The sequence below is a fragment of the Tenrec ecaudatus genome, chromosome 13 (assembly GCF_050624435.1).
Source record: "Tenrec ecaudatus isolate mTenEca1 chromosome 13, mTenEca1.hap1, whole genome shotgun sequence".
In the NCBI taxonomy this organism is placed as follows: domain Eukaryota; kingdom Metazoa; phylum Chordata; class Mammalia; order Afrosoricida; family Tenrecidae; genus Tenrec; species Tenrec ecaudatus.
In genome coordinates, this window is record NC_134542.1 from 50,387,765 (window position 1) to 50,405,935 (window position 18,171).

General features: G+C 39.2%; 1 protein-coding gene across 11 annotated transcripts in view; it reads right to left on the reverse strand.

Annotated features, from left to right (window-relative positions):
• GULP1 (GULP PTB domain containing engulfment adaptor 1) overlaps positions 1 to 18,171 on the reverse strand; it is a 288,455-nt gene that overhangs the window by 59,186 nt on the left and 211,098 nt on the right. For all 11 annotated transcript variants that reach the window (XM_075529873.1, XM_075529877.1, XM_075529876.1 and 8 more), the window contains one exon: positions 1,238 to 1,309. In XM_075529873.1, coding sequence (XP_075385988.1) covers positions 1,238 to 1,309 — 72 coding nt within the window. The remainder of the gene's footprint in view (positions 1 to 1,237; positions 1,310 to 18,171) is intronic.

Below are 18,171 nucleotides of genomic sequence, written 5' to 3' on the forward strand. Positions count from 1 at the left end.
CTCCCCAATGGCTTGCCCTGCCCACCGTCTCCTTGATTTCTCATTGCCCTCCTGTGGAGGGAGTACTGGTGTCCACCCCCCAGGTTCACGTGTGTCTGATCCCCAGCCCAGTGCTTTTCACCTCCTCTCCCTGGCCTTCACCCCACCATTAAAGTCTGTTTCTTTTGTTGTGAAAACCTTTGTCTTGTTCTTTTAGGAAACTTCTGATTGAAGTAAAGTTAAATTGTTCCAGGTTTATAATATTTTTAATATGTTGAAATTGAATGCTATTATAAATGTTGCTTATCAACTATAAGGCTTTTGGGATCCTTGTTGCTTAAAAATATGGCCCAAATAAGGGAAAATTTAAATATGAATAAAGGAAAGAGATGGCAGACTAGTCTACCACTTCCCCAATGGTAGGGATTTCATGAAGGACCCATTTTACATACCTAATTAAGATTATGCAGTTCTGGTGGTATAGTGGTTACACAATGGGCTGCGATCCACATGGCCAGGAGTTCAAAACCACCAGCAGCTCTTAGAGAGTAAGATTGCGCTTTCCACTCCTGCAAACAGTTGCAGTTTCAGAAACCTACAGGGGGTCACTATGAGTCAGCATTGAAGCCAGGCCCTCCCTTCGCCAGCCTCATAATCAGTACTATGCATGAAACCACGGTTACAGCTTCTATGTCAATATATTGTGCTGAGGGTCTTCTTTTTCGGTGACTTTCTACTTGAACAAGCATGATGTCTTATGACAGGGACTGGCCCCACCTCAAAATCTGTCCAGAGCACAAGTCGTACTATATAGCCATGGTGCATTCTGTTTGTACTTCTTCCAAGAGAGATTCATTCATTGTTCTGGAAGTTCATGGTACTTTCAATATGCTTCGCCAACACCATAATTCAAATGGATAAAATTTCCTCCGATCTTTCCTTGTTCAGTGTCCCTCTTTCAAATGCAGTAAGGTGATTGACAATACTTAGACCCCAAAATGACACCTTTGCTTCTTAACTCACTTCAAAGAGCAGCTTTAACACATGTGCAGCAGACTCCTTTTTATAGCAGTCCGGTAGCTCCTGAGACTGTGCATCTCTATGGGAGCAGAGATGCACCTTTCTTCCAAGCAGTGGCTGCTGGGTTTGTATCACGGACCTCGCGGTTAGCAGCCCTATGCCTAAGCCACATCACCGGGTCAGGACTTCCCTGGGTCAGATTAATGCACTAGACAGCGGCTCGGAGGGCACATCCTACCTTTAGTTTCCGCACAGCATCTCTCACAACTTCGGTTCCTTTGGGCTGCTCCACTTCTGTACTGCCAAGAAACTGATATTTGTGCATTTGTTAGTCACAAAACTTTAAACAATTGTGATTACTAAATCACTTGAAATTATAGGATTTACATCATAGCATGGTTTAATAGTCATATAAACTGAAATGCTAATAAAACATAAGTTAATAGCATTATTTTTAAATGATATAATGACCACATGATCAAATAAAATTCACTTAAAAATGTTTTGAGCCTCCCACTTTTCCTCAGTATCTTACTTACAGATTTTTACTGAAAAGAAAATTAGTTACTTTATGAAGCCCAAATCCTAAAGAAAAAAAAGTCAACCTTAGATGTAAACATTTATAAAATTCACATTTAAAATTTATTATCTGTATGTTCAAAGGTTCAAAATGTCTTTTCTTTGTTAAAATACTTGAACTTTGATAGTACACTTAAATATAACATTTGAAATGATTTAATATTTATTAAATTTCAAATAAATATATTTGATTTATTCATAATATTTTAATAACATGAAGAGAATTTTAGACAAACCTTTTTAAAAAAAATTGTTTTATTGGGGACTCGTGCAACTCTTATCACAATGCATCCATCCTCTGTGTCAAGCACATTTACTGCCATCATTTCCAAAACATTCCCTTCTACTTGAGCCCTTGGTATCAGCTCATTTCTTCCCCTCCCACTCCCACCTTTCATCCCTCATGAACCCTTGATAATTTATAAGTTATTATTATTTTTTCATGTCTTACACTGACTGATGTCTCCCTTCACCCATTTTCCTGTTGTCCGTCCTTTAGAGAGGGGGTTACATGTAGATCATTGTGCTCAGTTCCCCATTTCTACCGCACTTTCTCCTTCCCCTCCTGGTATTGCTCCTCTCGTTATTGGTCCTGAGGGGTTTCTCTATCCTGATTTCCTTGTGTTTCCAGCTCTTATCTGTACCCGTGTACATGCTCTGGTCTAGCCGGATTTGTAAGGTAGAATTGGGGTCATGATAATGGGGGGGGAGGAGGAGGAGGAAGCATTAAAGAACTAGAGGAAAGTTGTATGTTTCAAAGATGCTATACTGCACCCTGACTGGCTCGTCTCCTCCCCATGGTCTTGGGGATACATGGGTATACACGGATCGGCATTGGGTTTCCAATCTGCACTCCCCCTCATTCACAATGATATAATTTTTTGTTCTGGGGCTTTGATGCCTCATACCTGATCCTATTGACACCTCAAGATCACACACACAGGCTGATGTGCTTAAGACGAATCTTTTTTCAACATGTAATATAAATGACCTAACAAATCTAAAGCCAATATAAATAAAAAACTAATTAAAATATGAATACAATTTTATTAAGCTTTGCATCGTTCCTGCATGTAGTCTCTGAGGTCTCTTAGTCCAAACCTGACAAATCTCAAAGTGCAAACCCCACTAAGTGAACTGGACTCCATCATTCACTTACCTGTGCAGATTTAAGGAACTGACATACTCCCTTAGAAGTAAGTATGAAATGCCCGAGAGCAGTGGTTCTCAACCTTCCTAATGCCGACCCTTGAATACAGTTCCTCATGTTGTGATGACCCCCCAACCATAAAATTATTTTCATTGATACTTCATAACTGCCATTTTGCTACTGTTATGAATTGGGTGACCCCTGTGAAAGAGTCGTTCGACCCCCCAAAGGGGTCACGACCCACAGGTTGAGTGAGAACCACTGCGTGTGAGGACTGCTTCCCTAAGGTATAGAATGGGCGGTCATTGGACTTTGGTTGGATCTCTTGTTTTCAGGGTGGGCAAATGCATGGTGGCCTGGGACTACCACATATTCATTATTTTAAATGCTCTCCTGGTTGTTGTTTTAAGATGTACAATCAGGCATGCATAGTTCTACCTGTGCTAATGAGTGTTATTGAAATTTTACTCCATCATAAACCACAATTATTTATTTAAATAGTGTCTTTAAGAGTTTAATCTGTGTAAGTCAACAATTCATGTACTGCAGTCTGAAGCTGGACCATACCTATAACTGGCCTATTGTATAATTTTCTTTTCTTAACAGTGTTAAATGGTGTAAATTCTACACCATTGGCTAAATTATTGACTCTATTAATAGGTATCTTACACCACAAGGGAGTGATTTATAATGTTCTTTATCATAAAATGATAATGATGCCTCTAAAACTAAGTAGAGAAATATATAAACTATAAATATATAAATATATACCATATATAGATATATATATGGATTTGGGACTCATCCTTAATTCTAGTCCCAACCTAAGAACAGTAAGTTCTTTGTGGTAAATTGAGAGAGCCTGGGTGAGAATGTAATACAGCTAAATCCTCTACACTCACAATTACAGGCCTGGAAAGCCAACTCCTGTGGGGGAAGACCCTCAGAGTTATAAGACATAAGTAATCTTAATACATATTCTCCTGACAGAACACAGTCTCTCCAATAACCCCCCATAAAGGAATTGTCATAAAAGAGCTACCATAAAGGATGTCTCATACCTGCATCTGGCTACACACTGAATGTTACCTGCAGATAAGAGCAATCAGATTCTATACCCTGACCCATTGTAAAATGTAGCAAACTCTGTCACTTGTTGATACGGACCTTAGATTGCACCCCTAGGTAGGGCTCAAGGGTTTCTGTCTGAGGTCAACTAGCACTAGATCAAGATGATGATTCACTTCATTGCTCGTTTATTATGTTACCCACTTATATTACCCATTGACTAGGTAAAATGTTTTCTGTGTGACTTCTATGCCTTTTGAAAGATCTGTAAGCCCCATTACATATACCCATTGGAAAGTACATTCATGCACTTGGCCCTGACACTGGGACAAGGAGCCCCTGTGCCCCACTGACTGACTGTCTTTGTTGTGTGCCACAATCACAAAGTCACACCCAAGGACCACTGACTATGGGAAGGTGGGTGGGAGTGCCCTCAACCAATATCTAAGAACTTAAATAATAAAATCCTAATCCAAAGGAGGACATGGTAAAGGAGCTTACACTGTGAACACTCTATGTGCAGAAGGCTATGGGTGACAAGAGAAGCCACCGACTAGTTTGCAGGGAGTACGCCTGCTCTGAATGCCCTCCGACCGTCCTGTGAATAGCCTTGCTCAGACAGAGAGCACTGTACAGTCAATCATGGCAGATGGAATTAGGTTAAATGCAATTACTTATGAGATGGTCTCCTCTTTGACCCATTTTAAATTTGTTTCAGTTTTTTAATATTTTCTGCTTTCTTTTCAATTGCAGCTTTTCTGTTTTGTTTAGTCATTATTGTTGGTTTGTATTTTAGCTTTCTGTTTGTGTTTTATATACTTTTCTGTATATGAAATGCAGGTTAGGTAAATCGATAGAGACAGTAACTGGACTGATAACTGCCTAAGGGCATGGCAGGGGAGGATAGGGAAAATTGAGGTACTAACAACAACAATCAGTAGAAGAAAATGTTCTGAAACTTTGGTGATGATTGCAAAAAGCTTAATATGAATGATTTAATCATATAAGTGGATGCCAAGAAAATGTTTTTTAAAAAGAGAAAACAACAACACAACTGAAAGGTTCACCGTCCTAACAATAACAAAAAGTTTCATAAGATCTCACTCAATACATTGTAATAAATTGTATACCCAGCAGAGAGCTAATCCCTTCTAAACATGAGTCTAATATCATGAAATGTTCAAGATCACAATATTTTATTCCACAAAAAATTTCTGTAGAGAATCATTATATTCATAATATATGGGGAATAATCATTATATTACATGAAGTACATGTAATTTCTCCAAATAATTTTTGCTTCCCTCTCATGTTGCTAATTATAACTACATAATGTTATGAATTTATGACCTGCATATACATGTAAATAAGTATGTATGAATACTTCAAAAAGTTTGTGGAAAAACGACATTCTTTCATTTCTACTGTTCCATAAACTGTATGAAAACCCTTTCTTCAACATACATGCACTGAGAAACGTGTTTTTCACATCAAAATATGTAGAATCTTCTGCATGTATTGATTCACAAAATAATAAGGGAAAATAGTAAAGTCATGACATTAAAAAAAGTCGATTGTTATTTTTCATTCTATTTGATGGTGGCCAGTGGATTTCAACGACTAAACAAATGTAAAACTACAGATTCCGGGGCCAAACAAGTCAAAATTATCAGGGGTTGTGGTGTTAGGTGCTATGCAGCCACTCTGGCTCGTGAGGACTCTGTGTGCAGTGACTTGCTTTATGATGTTTTCAAGGTGGTGACCTTTTCAAAGCAGCTTGTCTTTCACATTGCCTTTGGGTGGGTTTGAACCATCAACCTTTCCCTAGTGCAGTGGTTCTCAACCTTCCTAATGCTGCAAACCCTTAATACAGGCCCTCATGCTGTGGTGATCCCCCCAATCATAAAATTATTTTCGTTGCTACTTCCGAAGTGTCATTTTGCTAATGTTATGAATCGGTTGACCCCTGTGAAAGGGTCATTCAGCCCCCAAAGGGGTCACGACCCACAGGTTGAAACTGCTGCTCTAGTGGTTGATCTCTTGGGGATTTTATATTTAAAATAGCCCTAAAGTCCACAGAACAGGGTGATAAAATAGCAATGGGTCATGAGAATGCCAAAAGACAAAAAGGTGAGTTGAACACAGAGGAGATAACTATGAACTCTCTCTTTATTGAGCTCAAGTAGGCTAGAGTAAAGAAAGCGACTTCAGCGTTACAGCGTCTGTAGGAACAACAGTTCTCCACTGCACCCCCCCACCCCCAGAACACTCTCCCCACTACCAAGCCACTGCAATGGGGGTGCAATTCTAAGATCACTGTGACCTTGAGCTGTGGTTTGGTCAACTTTTAGAGCAAAGCGAATGGAGACTCTATTAGCTTAAAAGGAAATGAAAATTGACTGCCAAGATGTGTGAGATGCTAAATCCTTACCTGACATGAATGGGCTGGCACAGTTCTTCTGTTTTACATATGTGATTTTCAAAGTAGTTGGCATACCAACACATGAGAAGTTTTAAACTTAAGCTAATGCCTTTTGAGTCTGATTTAAAAGGCCTGGGCTAAGCCGGGGCACTTCTACATTTTAAAACTTTTCAGGTTATTTTAATGGGCAACCAGATTAAAAAACACTGTTTACCATCATCCAGGTTTCAAGTGACTGGAAGGTAATCAATAAAATAAAAACTGTTTAATTCTGAATTAATTTAATCTCTATTCTAAACTTGTCTAGATTTATTACATCAATGAGAGCTTCACCATTGGTAAATGATGCTTTGCCGGTGAGTGCAGTGCAATGAACTATTTCCTGTGGCTCTTCTAGAAATCTCACACACTGCCATTCAGTGAATTTTGATTGGTGACCCTATAGGACAGGGCAGAACTGACCCTGTGGATTTCTAAGACTGTAACTCTCTATGGCAGTAGATGGAGCAAATGATGATTTTGAACTGTTAACCTACAGTTAGCAGCCCAATGCATAACCTACTATGTGACTTGAAATTTCCAACAAATCATTTGGTGGGACCATGTACATATAGAGTGTATGGGACTCTAGTGAAGGTATGGGTCAATTCTGTCATTGCACTAGGTTTAGAACGAGCCATTCCAGAGATGGGAACAGCGCATCTCACTACAATAAAGAAGAGCCAGATATGGGGCATATCTTTGGCTGTACATTCAACCTTTACAATACAGGTGACAGCAGCCTGTCAACCAGAGAGGTAGTAAAGAAGAGGTGGATGCAGGCGCAGTAGCACCAAAAGTAAGAGTACAAGATAGAGCAATAGGCTTCTTTGATCAAGGAGCTAGTAACACTGTATACTTTTGGGCAGGAGGCTTCTTTGGGAAATGGTGCTCTAAACATTTAATAGGGGTTTGCACACCCATGGAACTACAGCGGAACACCTTCTAGCTAAGGCTTATGGCAGAGTGGGGTGGGATGCCTTTTGGGCATTTACTGACAGCGCTAAAAGAGCTTAGTAATATTTCTTAATCAGGGCAGAGGCCAAGACACCAGGTGGCTGAGAGGTCTAAGGTAAGAAAGAGAGGCATGCCTGCAGGCACAGCTGAGAAAAGTCCGTCTTTCCCTGGTGATGTAGAGGCTAAGCATTGGGCTATTAGCTACAAAGTCAGCAATTGAAAACCACAGCTCCTCTGATGGAAATAGGGCTTCTAACTCCTGTAAATGTGTCAGAAACTCAAAGGCAGTTCTACCCTGTTCTGTAGGGTCACAATGAGGCATCGACTCAATGGCAGTGAGTGTTATTTTGACCTAAAGAATGATATCCTGTTAACTTCCTTAAAAACCCCATTACTGCATTATTTGTGAGTTCTATGTTGCTACTGCAACGGGTTATCAAACTCGACAGCGAAGTAGAAAGCGCTGTGAGAGGGATGCTTTGATCAATATTGTGAAAGAAGGTTGCTAAGTAGGGGCATGTGCAACTTCTACCTCGTAAGAATCGTCAGGGGCTGATTCTGATGGTGACTCTTCTCCTTTATGAAGTCAGAGGAGGTTAGACACTATCCTCATGCTATTTTTAGTCTAAGTTATTCCTGGACAAGAAGATTCTTATTGGAAAGAGTTTCTCGGATCTTCTATGGCAACAATGGAAGGTCATGGTTAGTGGAATATATTTGAGAGAATATTCATACTTTGACAGAAATGCCATGGGTCATAAGTATTATACAAAAGTTTTATGCATAATTATTATACCCCTATGAAAAATTATGGAGGAACTCCAAGTACGTTCTAAATAAATCGAATCCTAAAGAACTTTAAAATTGTTTCTTTTACATTGGCTTAAATTAAACCATTCATGTATTAGAATATAGGGAGAAGCCATAAATGATAAAATCTCAGCTACAATCTAAAAATGGAATTATGTTCTTAACCTAATTTCTTTTTAGGTAACATTAGATGACCTTCAAGGAAATGGTTTGAAATGGAATTGCAGATAATTCCTGTAATAGAGTCTCCTATCATCCTTGCCTCTATAGAACATGCTGGCTGTACTTCTTCCAAGACAGAGTTGTTTGTTCTTCTGGAATTCCACAGTACTTTCAATATTCTTTACCAGCACTATAATTCAGATGCATCAATTCTTCTCCAGTCTTCCTTATTCAATGTTCGACTTTCACACGCATGAGACAATTGAAAATACCATGGCTTGGTTAAGGCACACATATTCCAACTAACAGCCTTGCTTCTCGACACTCTAAAGCATTCTTATACAGCAGATTTTCCCAATGCAGTGTATCATTGGATCTCTTGCCAGTTGCTTCCCTGAGCCTTGATTGGGGATCCAAGCAAGAAAATCCTTAATAATATCTCCATTTATCATGATTTTGCCTATTGGTTCAGTTACAAGGATTTTAATTTTCTTTAAATTGATTTATCATGCATACCGAAGTCTGAAATCCTTGATCTTCATCAGCATGCACTTCAAGTCCTCCCCGCTTTCAGCAAGCAAGGTAGTATCATCTGCAGCTCACATGGTGTTCACAATCTCGGCGCCATGCTCTTCTTCTTACGATCCAGTTCCTCTGATTGTTTGCACAGCAGACAGATTGAGTAAGTATGTTGAGAGGACACCATCCTGACACACGCCTCTCCTGATTTTAAATCATGCAGCATTCCCTTGTTTGTTCGCACAGCAGCCTCTAGGTCTGTGTACATGTTCTAGAGCACAATGAAGTGTTCTAGAATTCCCATTCTTCTCAGTTTGCTATGATCTACAGAGTCTAATGTCTTTGCATAGTTAATGACACACAAGTAACAGCTTTCTGGTCTTCGCTGCTTTTAGTCAAGATCCATCTAACGGATATCTGCAATGATATCCTTTTTCTATGTCCTCCTCTGAATCGGGCCTGAAGGCCTGGCAGTTCCTTGTCAGTGTATTGATTAAACTGTTGTTGGATGATCTTCAACAAAATTTTATTGTTCTATATTTGAGCATTTCTTGGAGTCACTTTTCTTTAATAGGTGCAAATATGGATCTCTTCCAGACAGTTGGGCAAGTAGCTGCCGTCCAAATTTTATAGTATAGATGAACGAACACGTGCTTCCTGTGCTTCATCAGTTTATTGAGACATTTCAATTGATGTTCCATTAATTCCTTGAACCTTGTTTTGGGTGAATGCTTTAAGTACAACTAGAACTTCTTACTTCAGTGCCATTGGTTTTTGCTCATTCTTGAAATGGTGGAATATTGACTAGTTCTTTTGGGTACAAAGCAATCGACTGTAACTATTTATGAGAGTAGAAAGCCCAGGCTTTTCCCACGGAGCAGCTGGTGGTTTTGCATAGCCAACCATGGATCGCAGCCCAACCCAAAGTAACCCCTACACCTCCACGACTTCTATATACATATATACATACAATGTGCACATACACTGTTCCATTCCCCAAAGCCCCTCTTAACCCATGCACAGGTTCTGCATGAACACAATGAGTGAATTGTTCTGGAAATCCGATTCTTCTCAGGGCTATTCGTCGTTTGTTATATGGTCCACACAGCCTAATGCGCTTGCACAATGAAATGCAAGTGTACGTATGTGTATCCGTGCATACACACATGCATATATATACATACACTTACACACACATACATGTTTATGTGTGTACATCTTCATATATATAGGCACATATATTTAATTATTAAGAACTGAGTAAATATAACTTTTTTTTGGTATTCTGACCTTTAAGTCTTAGTTCCTCCCCGTGGTAGAAAAAAATTGCAATTAGTCAGATACATAAGGTCTGCTGGAGCTGATGTGGAGCTTTAGTGGAGTGAAGCTCCGTTTTTTCAGATTCATGCAGTTATACAAACCTCCACCAGATGACAGAGAAAATTAAGAGTGGGATAAGGGATACCCACTTACTGCCAGAGGTGGAAAACCTGGTTAGGCATTATGACCTACAGGTCATGAAAGGGTTAAATGGGCAGAAGTTAAAAATTGTACATGAATGGTGAACGTGTCCAGATAAGAAATATATGAAAGGATGGAAGCATTAGAACTAATTGTGATGTTGCATATACAACTCTTTTAGAAAGTAATTTAAGTATGGAAATGTGTAATATGTGAATATTAAATCAAGAAATCTACAAAAACTGAAGAAGAAATGAAACTTCACCTGTGGTTACGATGGGTGAAGGAGGAAGAGTTTTTACTTAGGGGGCACTGAGTATACTTTATTGGTAGTAGAACAATTTGGAGAGGAATATCAATAATGATTGTACTACACAAAGGGTACATTAAATAACACTGAATTATACATGCAGAACTTGTTGATTTGAGGAATGTTTTGTTTTGTATATTTTGGCCAAAATTTGGGGGAAAAAACTAAATGAATAACAATGAGTACATGGAAGAAGAAACTGTCCTAAAATGGATTGTGGTAAAGATCGTACAAATCTTCCTGATATTAGTGAATTGTTGAATTGTATGATATGTGGATGACGTTCCAATAAAACTTAAAAAAATAAATATATAAAATATGTAAAAAATAAAGGTATAAAATCTAAAGTATTTCACTGTCAGGTAGGCATTGGACTGCTATTGCAAGATCAGCTGTTCCAACCCAGCAGCTGCTTCACAGGAGAAAGGCAGGATGGCTGTACTTGCAAGATTCCCTGTTTGGAAACGATAGCGCATCACTCAGAATTGACTCTGCGACAGTGAGTTTTGAATAAAGAGTTAAATGTTAGTAGTTACTTATCTTTAAAAAAAGTATAATTTTACTTTGAAAAGGCAACGGGGAACCACACAGGATGCATTTTCCACATATTTTACAAAGTAAAATGTCCTTTATAAATATATGAGTATTTGGCAATTATAGAGACCATTTCTGATACTACTCAACTAACTCCACATTGCACACACACGTCGAATCCACTCCTCTCTGTTGCACATGAGTTGCGTGCCTATTGCTCGGGCAGCCTTGCTATGGACAGGTAATGGAGGGCCTGCCATCCGCTGATGAAAAGTACAACAATGCCTTCAAAGCAAACCAAGAATCCGTAAAGACTTCTTAAATGAAATGTCTGCATTTTCCCTCCTGCTAGAATGCATGACTGCTTCTCTTGTCGAGCTTGTTTCTTTTCCAGTAGAGAGCAGTATTGGACTCCACACGGCCTGTTTATAACATCTGCTTTGCTTGCTCCTCGGTTGCTTTGGAATCATCCTACGATTAGTGAAAGTGTAACAAACGCACAGGGTAATGATTGAAATAAGTCACTTAAGTGTTAGTAAATGTAACAGATCGTAAAATTTCACATGAGTAGCTAATTAATAACAGAAATATATGGAATATACATTATAGTATGTTAAATTAAATATAAGCCAATTTTGTATAGGTGGCAGTTTCTCAACATAATTATTTTTCAATCTTATAGGAATATTATCCACTTATTTCATCAACATAGCTTTATTTAACAAATTTATCAGTGGCATTGCGCTCAAATGGATGGTTTTGCTTTAGTTTTATGGTAAAAATAAATGGGTATGACTCTATCTTTGTGGAGGGAGGGCGGGTTGGAAAGGGGGAACTGGTTATAAGAATCTACATATATCCTCCTCCCTGGGGGGTGGACAACAGAAAAGTGGGTGAAGGGAGATGTTTGACAGTATAAGATATGACAAAATAATAATAATTTATAAATTATCAAGGTCCATAAGGGAGGGGGGGAAATGAGGAGCAAATGCCAGGGGCTTAGGTGGAGAGCAAATGTTTTGAGAATGATGAAGGCAACGAATATACAAATGCGCTTTACACAATTGATGTATGTACGGATTGTGATAAGAGTTGTATGAGCCCCTAATAAAATGATATAAATTTAAATAAAACAACAACAAAAAACAACATTGGAAAGTCATGACAAGTTTAAGTTTCTTAAGATTCAACATAACTCCGTATATACAAAAATTCAAAAGTACTAAACGCTGCTAGCTATTCTACTGGACCCAGTGGATAAGCCACATAAAGTGTGCCAATCTAATTGTATGGTCTTTATCCAGCTGACTTACCATGTCACAATGCCAAGAAATATAAGGGAAAGTCTTTAAAAAACACATGAAAATACTCAATTACTACAGATGGGTGAGCCTCAACTGGATTTAAACTTATTACTTAATTGACAAAACTATAATCCTGACAAAATTCAAACAGATTCACCAAGGTACACAAGAGTTTCAAAAAAAGAGAATCAGGAATTTGATATAGTATATATCTTCATCTATATAAGAATCATAACTAAAATGTCAACATTATCCATTTTATTTGATAATTAAGCTTGTCGAAGGCTTCTTCTTCTTGTTTAAAGACATGCGTTGCTGTGCTCTGCTATGGTACCATCTGCTAGAACACCAATTGTCACTGCAGTGACGGCAACTTACGTGGCCCATATGTGCCAAAGTAGAGCTCTGGTTTTCAGAGCAGGGTTTTCAATGACTGATTTCGCGAAGAGAGATAATCAGATCTTTCTACCACTATTGGGGTAACTTCCTCTTATATTTGTTCTTACTCTATGAGCATCAGAAATTTATTATCTTTAGAGTCCTTTGCTTTTAACAGCCTTGGTGGCATGCACAGGTAAACATTCAAACCCACCAGCTGCTCCTTGGGAGAAAGCCGAGGCTGCCTGCTCCTGGGAACATTTACACAGCTTCTGAAACCCTACAGAGGGTTGTTAGCAGTTGGAATCTACTCTATGCAGGTGGGACTTTTTTGTTTGTTTGTTTCCTTTTAAAATAATATTCCTAAATTTAAGCCCAAACAACAACTTTCTATAAACAAGAAACTATACTGCTCAGTATGCTAGGGTCTTCCAAACCACACTTTCTATTACACAGTCAAAAAATGAAGCAGAGATTTTTTTCAGAAACCCCTTCATAGTAATCATTCTTCACATTGGAAACTAGTGGGGTAACGGAGAGTATTCACTTGCACTGATATAAACAGATGTAAAAACAACAACAAAAAACAACCAGCTTACACAGAAAGCCGAAGCAAAGGCTTTGAAGCCAAAGAGGTGCCACAATCCCTATTATCCTTAGAAATCACCTAATTGCAAAATTACATGGGCTGTGGAGATATTCTCAAAGAACTCCTGATATCTTATAGATGCAAAAACTAATGTAAAAGAAAGTAAAATGGCTAGTCAACCGTGTTAGTAATTGAGCAAGGTCTAGGATTCCAAGTCTCCCAAGCCCTTGACAAGTACTCTTGTTTTGCAGCTTTAGATATAAGTACATAAAAGAGAAGCGCACATAGTGTACTGATGTGAGATTACATTATTCATTTTTACCATGTTCATTCAGATAAGTGAGATTTATGTTACATGTTCTTTCTACGATGAAGCACACTTCAATTCTAAGGTATTTAATAAAACATTTGGTTGGAACTACAATTAGTGTCAAAATACTGATTCAACCATTATTTAGAGAACCTCTATAGTTTAATTTCCTTATTTAAAAACTGGGATAAACTCATTATATTATTGGGCAAATAAAACAAAAAATGCAGCCAGTGAATGATTCAGAGTGTACATCCAAAAATTTTATGCTAAAAATGAAAATAACATGAATGATCATTACTTTCTGATAAGGGGAAAGACCACAACACTACAAATAGAGCCTGCTAACCTGAAAGTGGGAAATAAGCAAGGAAACATTTACTGTAAGTCACGGAGGGTTTGGGTTTTGTCTCCTAAAGCAGTCTTGGTCAATACTCACACACACAAGTGGGTTTTTCAAGAAAAATTGTATCAGCTTTAGTCAAACAAAAACTTGAAATCTCCATAGCAAAAACCCTCATCTCATTGCAATGTAATATTTGAGAGAAGTGGCATTTTGTGGATATTATACTATTTAACATATACATTGGTAAGTAAAATGTGTTGCTACATAAACATTCTAGTTCATAATAAAGCATATCTTTCTGATCAGTGGATGACTGCAACCACGTTCTCTCTCTAATTCATTTGATTATTTTCTTTGGATTCCTTCAAAAAGGGAGGATATCTTTTGTGTCATCAAAAGAAACCATTTTGGCTAATATAAAATTTCTATCAACAGTCAAGTGGACGTCTCGCCAAATCACTGAAGCTTTGTGAACCATTTCTAGGAAGGCTGCCCCACATACACCAGTTTTAGAGGGATCAGGCAATCAAAGAAAGGATGGGAAGATCTTAAAGGTAAGCCAAGAAATGGATGACATAATAGATTTCGATGAAGGAAGACATAATAGATTAAGTTCAGAAATTGGTGGAAGACCATAAAACAACCATAGATTTGTTAATTCCTGAAGTTGAGAACATCTTGGCATCAAGTAAGCTTTCTGCCAGAAACTTTGCATGAAGATCAGTTAGTCAAAGAGGCGACTGTCCATCAAAGCAAATGAAGATAATTTTATGGAATGAATCATAGCCAGAGGCAATGTTGGATTGATTAATAAGATCCAGAGAACAAAGTCCAATCAAAACTGCTGTCCAAAAGGATGTGTGGGTCAGCTAATTTCAGGGACGTGAGGCTGGCTCTGAAGGTTCTAGCAACAGCTTTTTGAGATTTCAATGGGGTAATCCCATTTATGTTTTTTGAAACAAAAAGTTTTATTGATATATAATCCACATATTATACAATTCAGTGGTATCATATTAAAGAGTTGTGTAATTATCACCATGTTGATTGTAGAACATTTTCTTCTTTCTTGTACTTATGATTATTAGCTCCCCGCTTCCCCACAATCATCCCTGCGATAACCCTAAGAAACTATGAATCCAGGTCCTGTCGCTATAGATTTACCTGTCCTGGATTTCAGACACAGAAAACATACTAAAATAAAAACAACAACAATGAGCTTACAGGAAAAAAGACCTCAACTGAAAAGAAAGCAGAAATATTAAAAATTAGAGCAAATTTTAAATGGGAGATGTCTAAAAGAGAGATGTACCTAAATACATCTTCATTAATCCACAAAAGGGTAATCTTAATACATTTTTTTCCGAGGACACAAGTCAATCACAGGGTCGCATGAAACCGTTTTAAGAAAACAGAAAAACAATACCAAGAAAATCGCACCGAGGTTACTCTCTGTCTTAGTTACAGGATGACAATGCGCCTGCCTAGTCTTCCAGGGCAGCAATAAGAATTTCACCGAGAGACCTTATCCTACCCACTCTACATCCCTGCTATTGCTCCCTCACATTTTTGTGTCCCAAACTCAAACATTTGAAAGCAATATGATGTGAGTCCCTTGGGGATGCCAAAACTGCCATTTTGACATGGTGAGAATTGAAACCTGCAGGTATTTTAGAGAAAGGGTTAAGGAGATAAAATTGGAGAGCAGATCCCCGTGGAAGCCAGCCACTGTTTTGATTAGATTTGGGGTTTTTGTTGTTGCTTTTTTAAAAGAACCTTTATGGGACTGAGATAATAGTATTGAAAATCTTGTGTGGAGCCAACCACTGATTACGACAAACACAAAGCAAACATGTTTTGTTTGTAATAATCCACGCCTGTATTCACTGGAAGCCTGGGAGTGAAAGGTGGTGAGATCAGGGACAAAGGGGGGTTGTCTCCACCAAATGCCTGGGCTGTATGAAAATTCACTGGCCATGCCACCATAAAGGGCTGCAAAGAAGTCAGGCACAGGTTCCGACACCTATGGGGACGATCCAAAGCTGGGCATGCCTAGGCCCAGGCGGAGGTCAACATGGGCATCAGCAAGATCATGTCACTCAGATCGGACAAGACCCCCACATGCCTAAGTGGGGATAGGAGGGGTTACATACAGATTGAGGGCAGGTCCCTCCCTCTCAGGCCACTCTCGTGCATGCGTGGAGCCCGCCTTGAGCGCCCTCTCTGGACTTGCATTCTCTCTTCTATATTTTGTTCCATACTCTTGTGGTTCTGTGGACTCCGTATTCTGGCCATTTTCCCATGTGGTTTTTCATGTTCCCCTGAAGTGGCCATTTTGGGTCGTGAACTTTTCCCAGGCCCCCACCATGTGGCCTTGCATGATTTCCAGTGTGTGCTACCTGAGACTGTATTACCCAAAACTTCCCTTTCCCCCATATTAAGTTTGATTTACAAAAGTGCTTCTGCTGTGTGAATTCTTTCAGCATTGAGAAGCAATAACCAAGGCAAACCATCCCAGAAACCTAAATATGGCTAAGCTTGTGTGGACTGACGATGTCTGCAAAGCATTGCTATAAGCAGAATCACTCTGAGTGTACTGTTACAGCAAAGACCAAGAGGAGGAGATGGTGCCCAGCGTGTTATCTCCCAGATTTAGATATTCAAATCAAGGCCACAAAGGGCAAAAAGCAGTACCAAGCAAAACAACCCTAAGAGCTGAGACAGTTTGGCAAGGTTAATTTCAGTGACCTTGACTATCTGTAATGTTGTACATGCTCTGGCTTCCGTGAGGTTCCCTCCAGTAGCACCAATCAGAGCAAGCTCTAGACCAGAACAAGTCTTCCTTTATTTACTACATGTTCACCAAAGACAGACGGTGTGCCCGGCTCTGTTTCCAGTACCTGACACCTCATGATCACACAGGCTGGTATACTTCTTCCATGTGGGCTTGTTGCTTCTCAGCTAGATGGCCACTTGTTTAACTTCAAGCCTTTAAGACCCTAGACGCAATACCTTTTGATAGCTGGGCACCAACAGTTTCCTTCACCACATTTGCTTATGCATCCATCTTGTCTTCAGCAATCGTGTCAGAAAGGGTGAGCATCACAGAATGCCAGGTTGCAAGAACAAAGTGTTCTTAGATTGAGGGAGTGGTTGAGCAGAATCCTGAAGTTCATCCACTTCCTCTTCCTTAAGGTATTTCCATATAAATATATGCACCTAGGCCGATACCTCTATTTTTATGAATTAATATATTTACATAAGTGCACACTTTTGTTTATGCTTTTCTCCATAGCTTTGCTTCCTAAATATTTCCTGTTTCCTTTTACCTTCCTCATGCCCCACAATCATGCTCCCTCTTCTTCTGCCTCTTAATAATTCTCGGCTAGATTGCTGTTGCGCCAACACCACCAGGATCTCTATGTCCTCCGTGTTGTGGCTTGTAATTCCCTAGTTTTCCCCCTACGGCGTTATTTGCTCATCACTCCTTTCCCCACTTCCTTCTCTCCTCAACTCCCTCCAGAACTGTCGGTCCATTGCTTTCTCCTCGGGCTGCTTCCCATGTCTCTCTTATATAGGTAGGCAAAACAACAATAGAGACAAAAAAAAAATAAGATTGAGTAGAAAGAGAAAAAATAAAAATAAAGAGCCAAAAAAAAACCCAAACCAAAACAAAAGACCCCGAAAAAGCATACATAACTCCAGGTCTGTCTGCTGACCTTTATCCTTTCTCCCCACCAGTCCTGAGGGGTTCTGGGAACTGCCTCTCCTAGCCTGAAGTCTATTTTGGGGGCTCCTTGGGGCTTTGATGGCTTGGCTTTGCTCCTGTTGCTAACCTGTAAATGTTCCCTTCTTGGTTCGCCCCACTCTGCGAGTGGTGAGTCTGTGTCCTGTCTCCCATTCTTAAGGCAAGATTGACACCATTTGTTTACTGCCTGCCACACATTCCCTTGGAAGTATCCCCTGGAAGGCTCAGGATATTCAAGATTAACCCACTACTCATCTTACTGGATGTACTAACAGGAGGCTTGCAAGCCCCATTACTACAAAACCTTATTGTTGAATAAACTCCAGACTGCTCTTCTCCCAAGATTGGCGATCAGTCCCCTGAGTTCCTCTATTACCTTTTCCTTCCATAATTGCCTATGTTGCTCTTCAGGACCCTGTTTGACTGTGGGAGCAAAATGAGAGAATCTGGTCCTGTAAAGATTTATACTTTAGGAAACCATATAGGGTC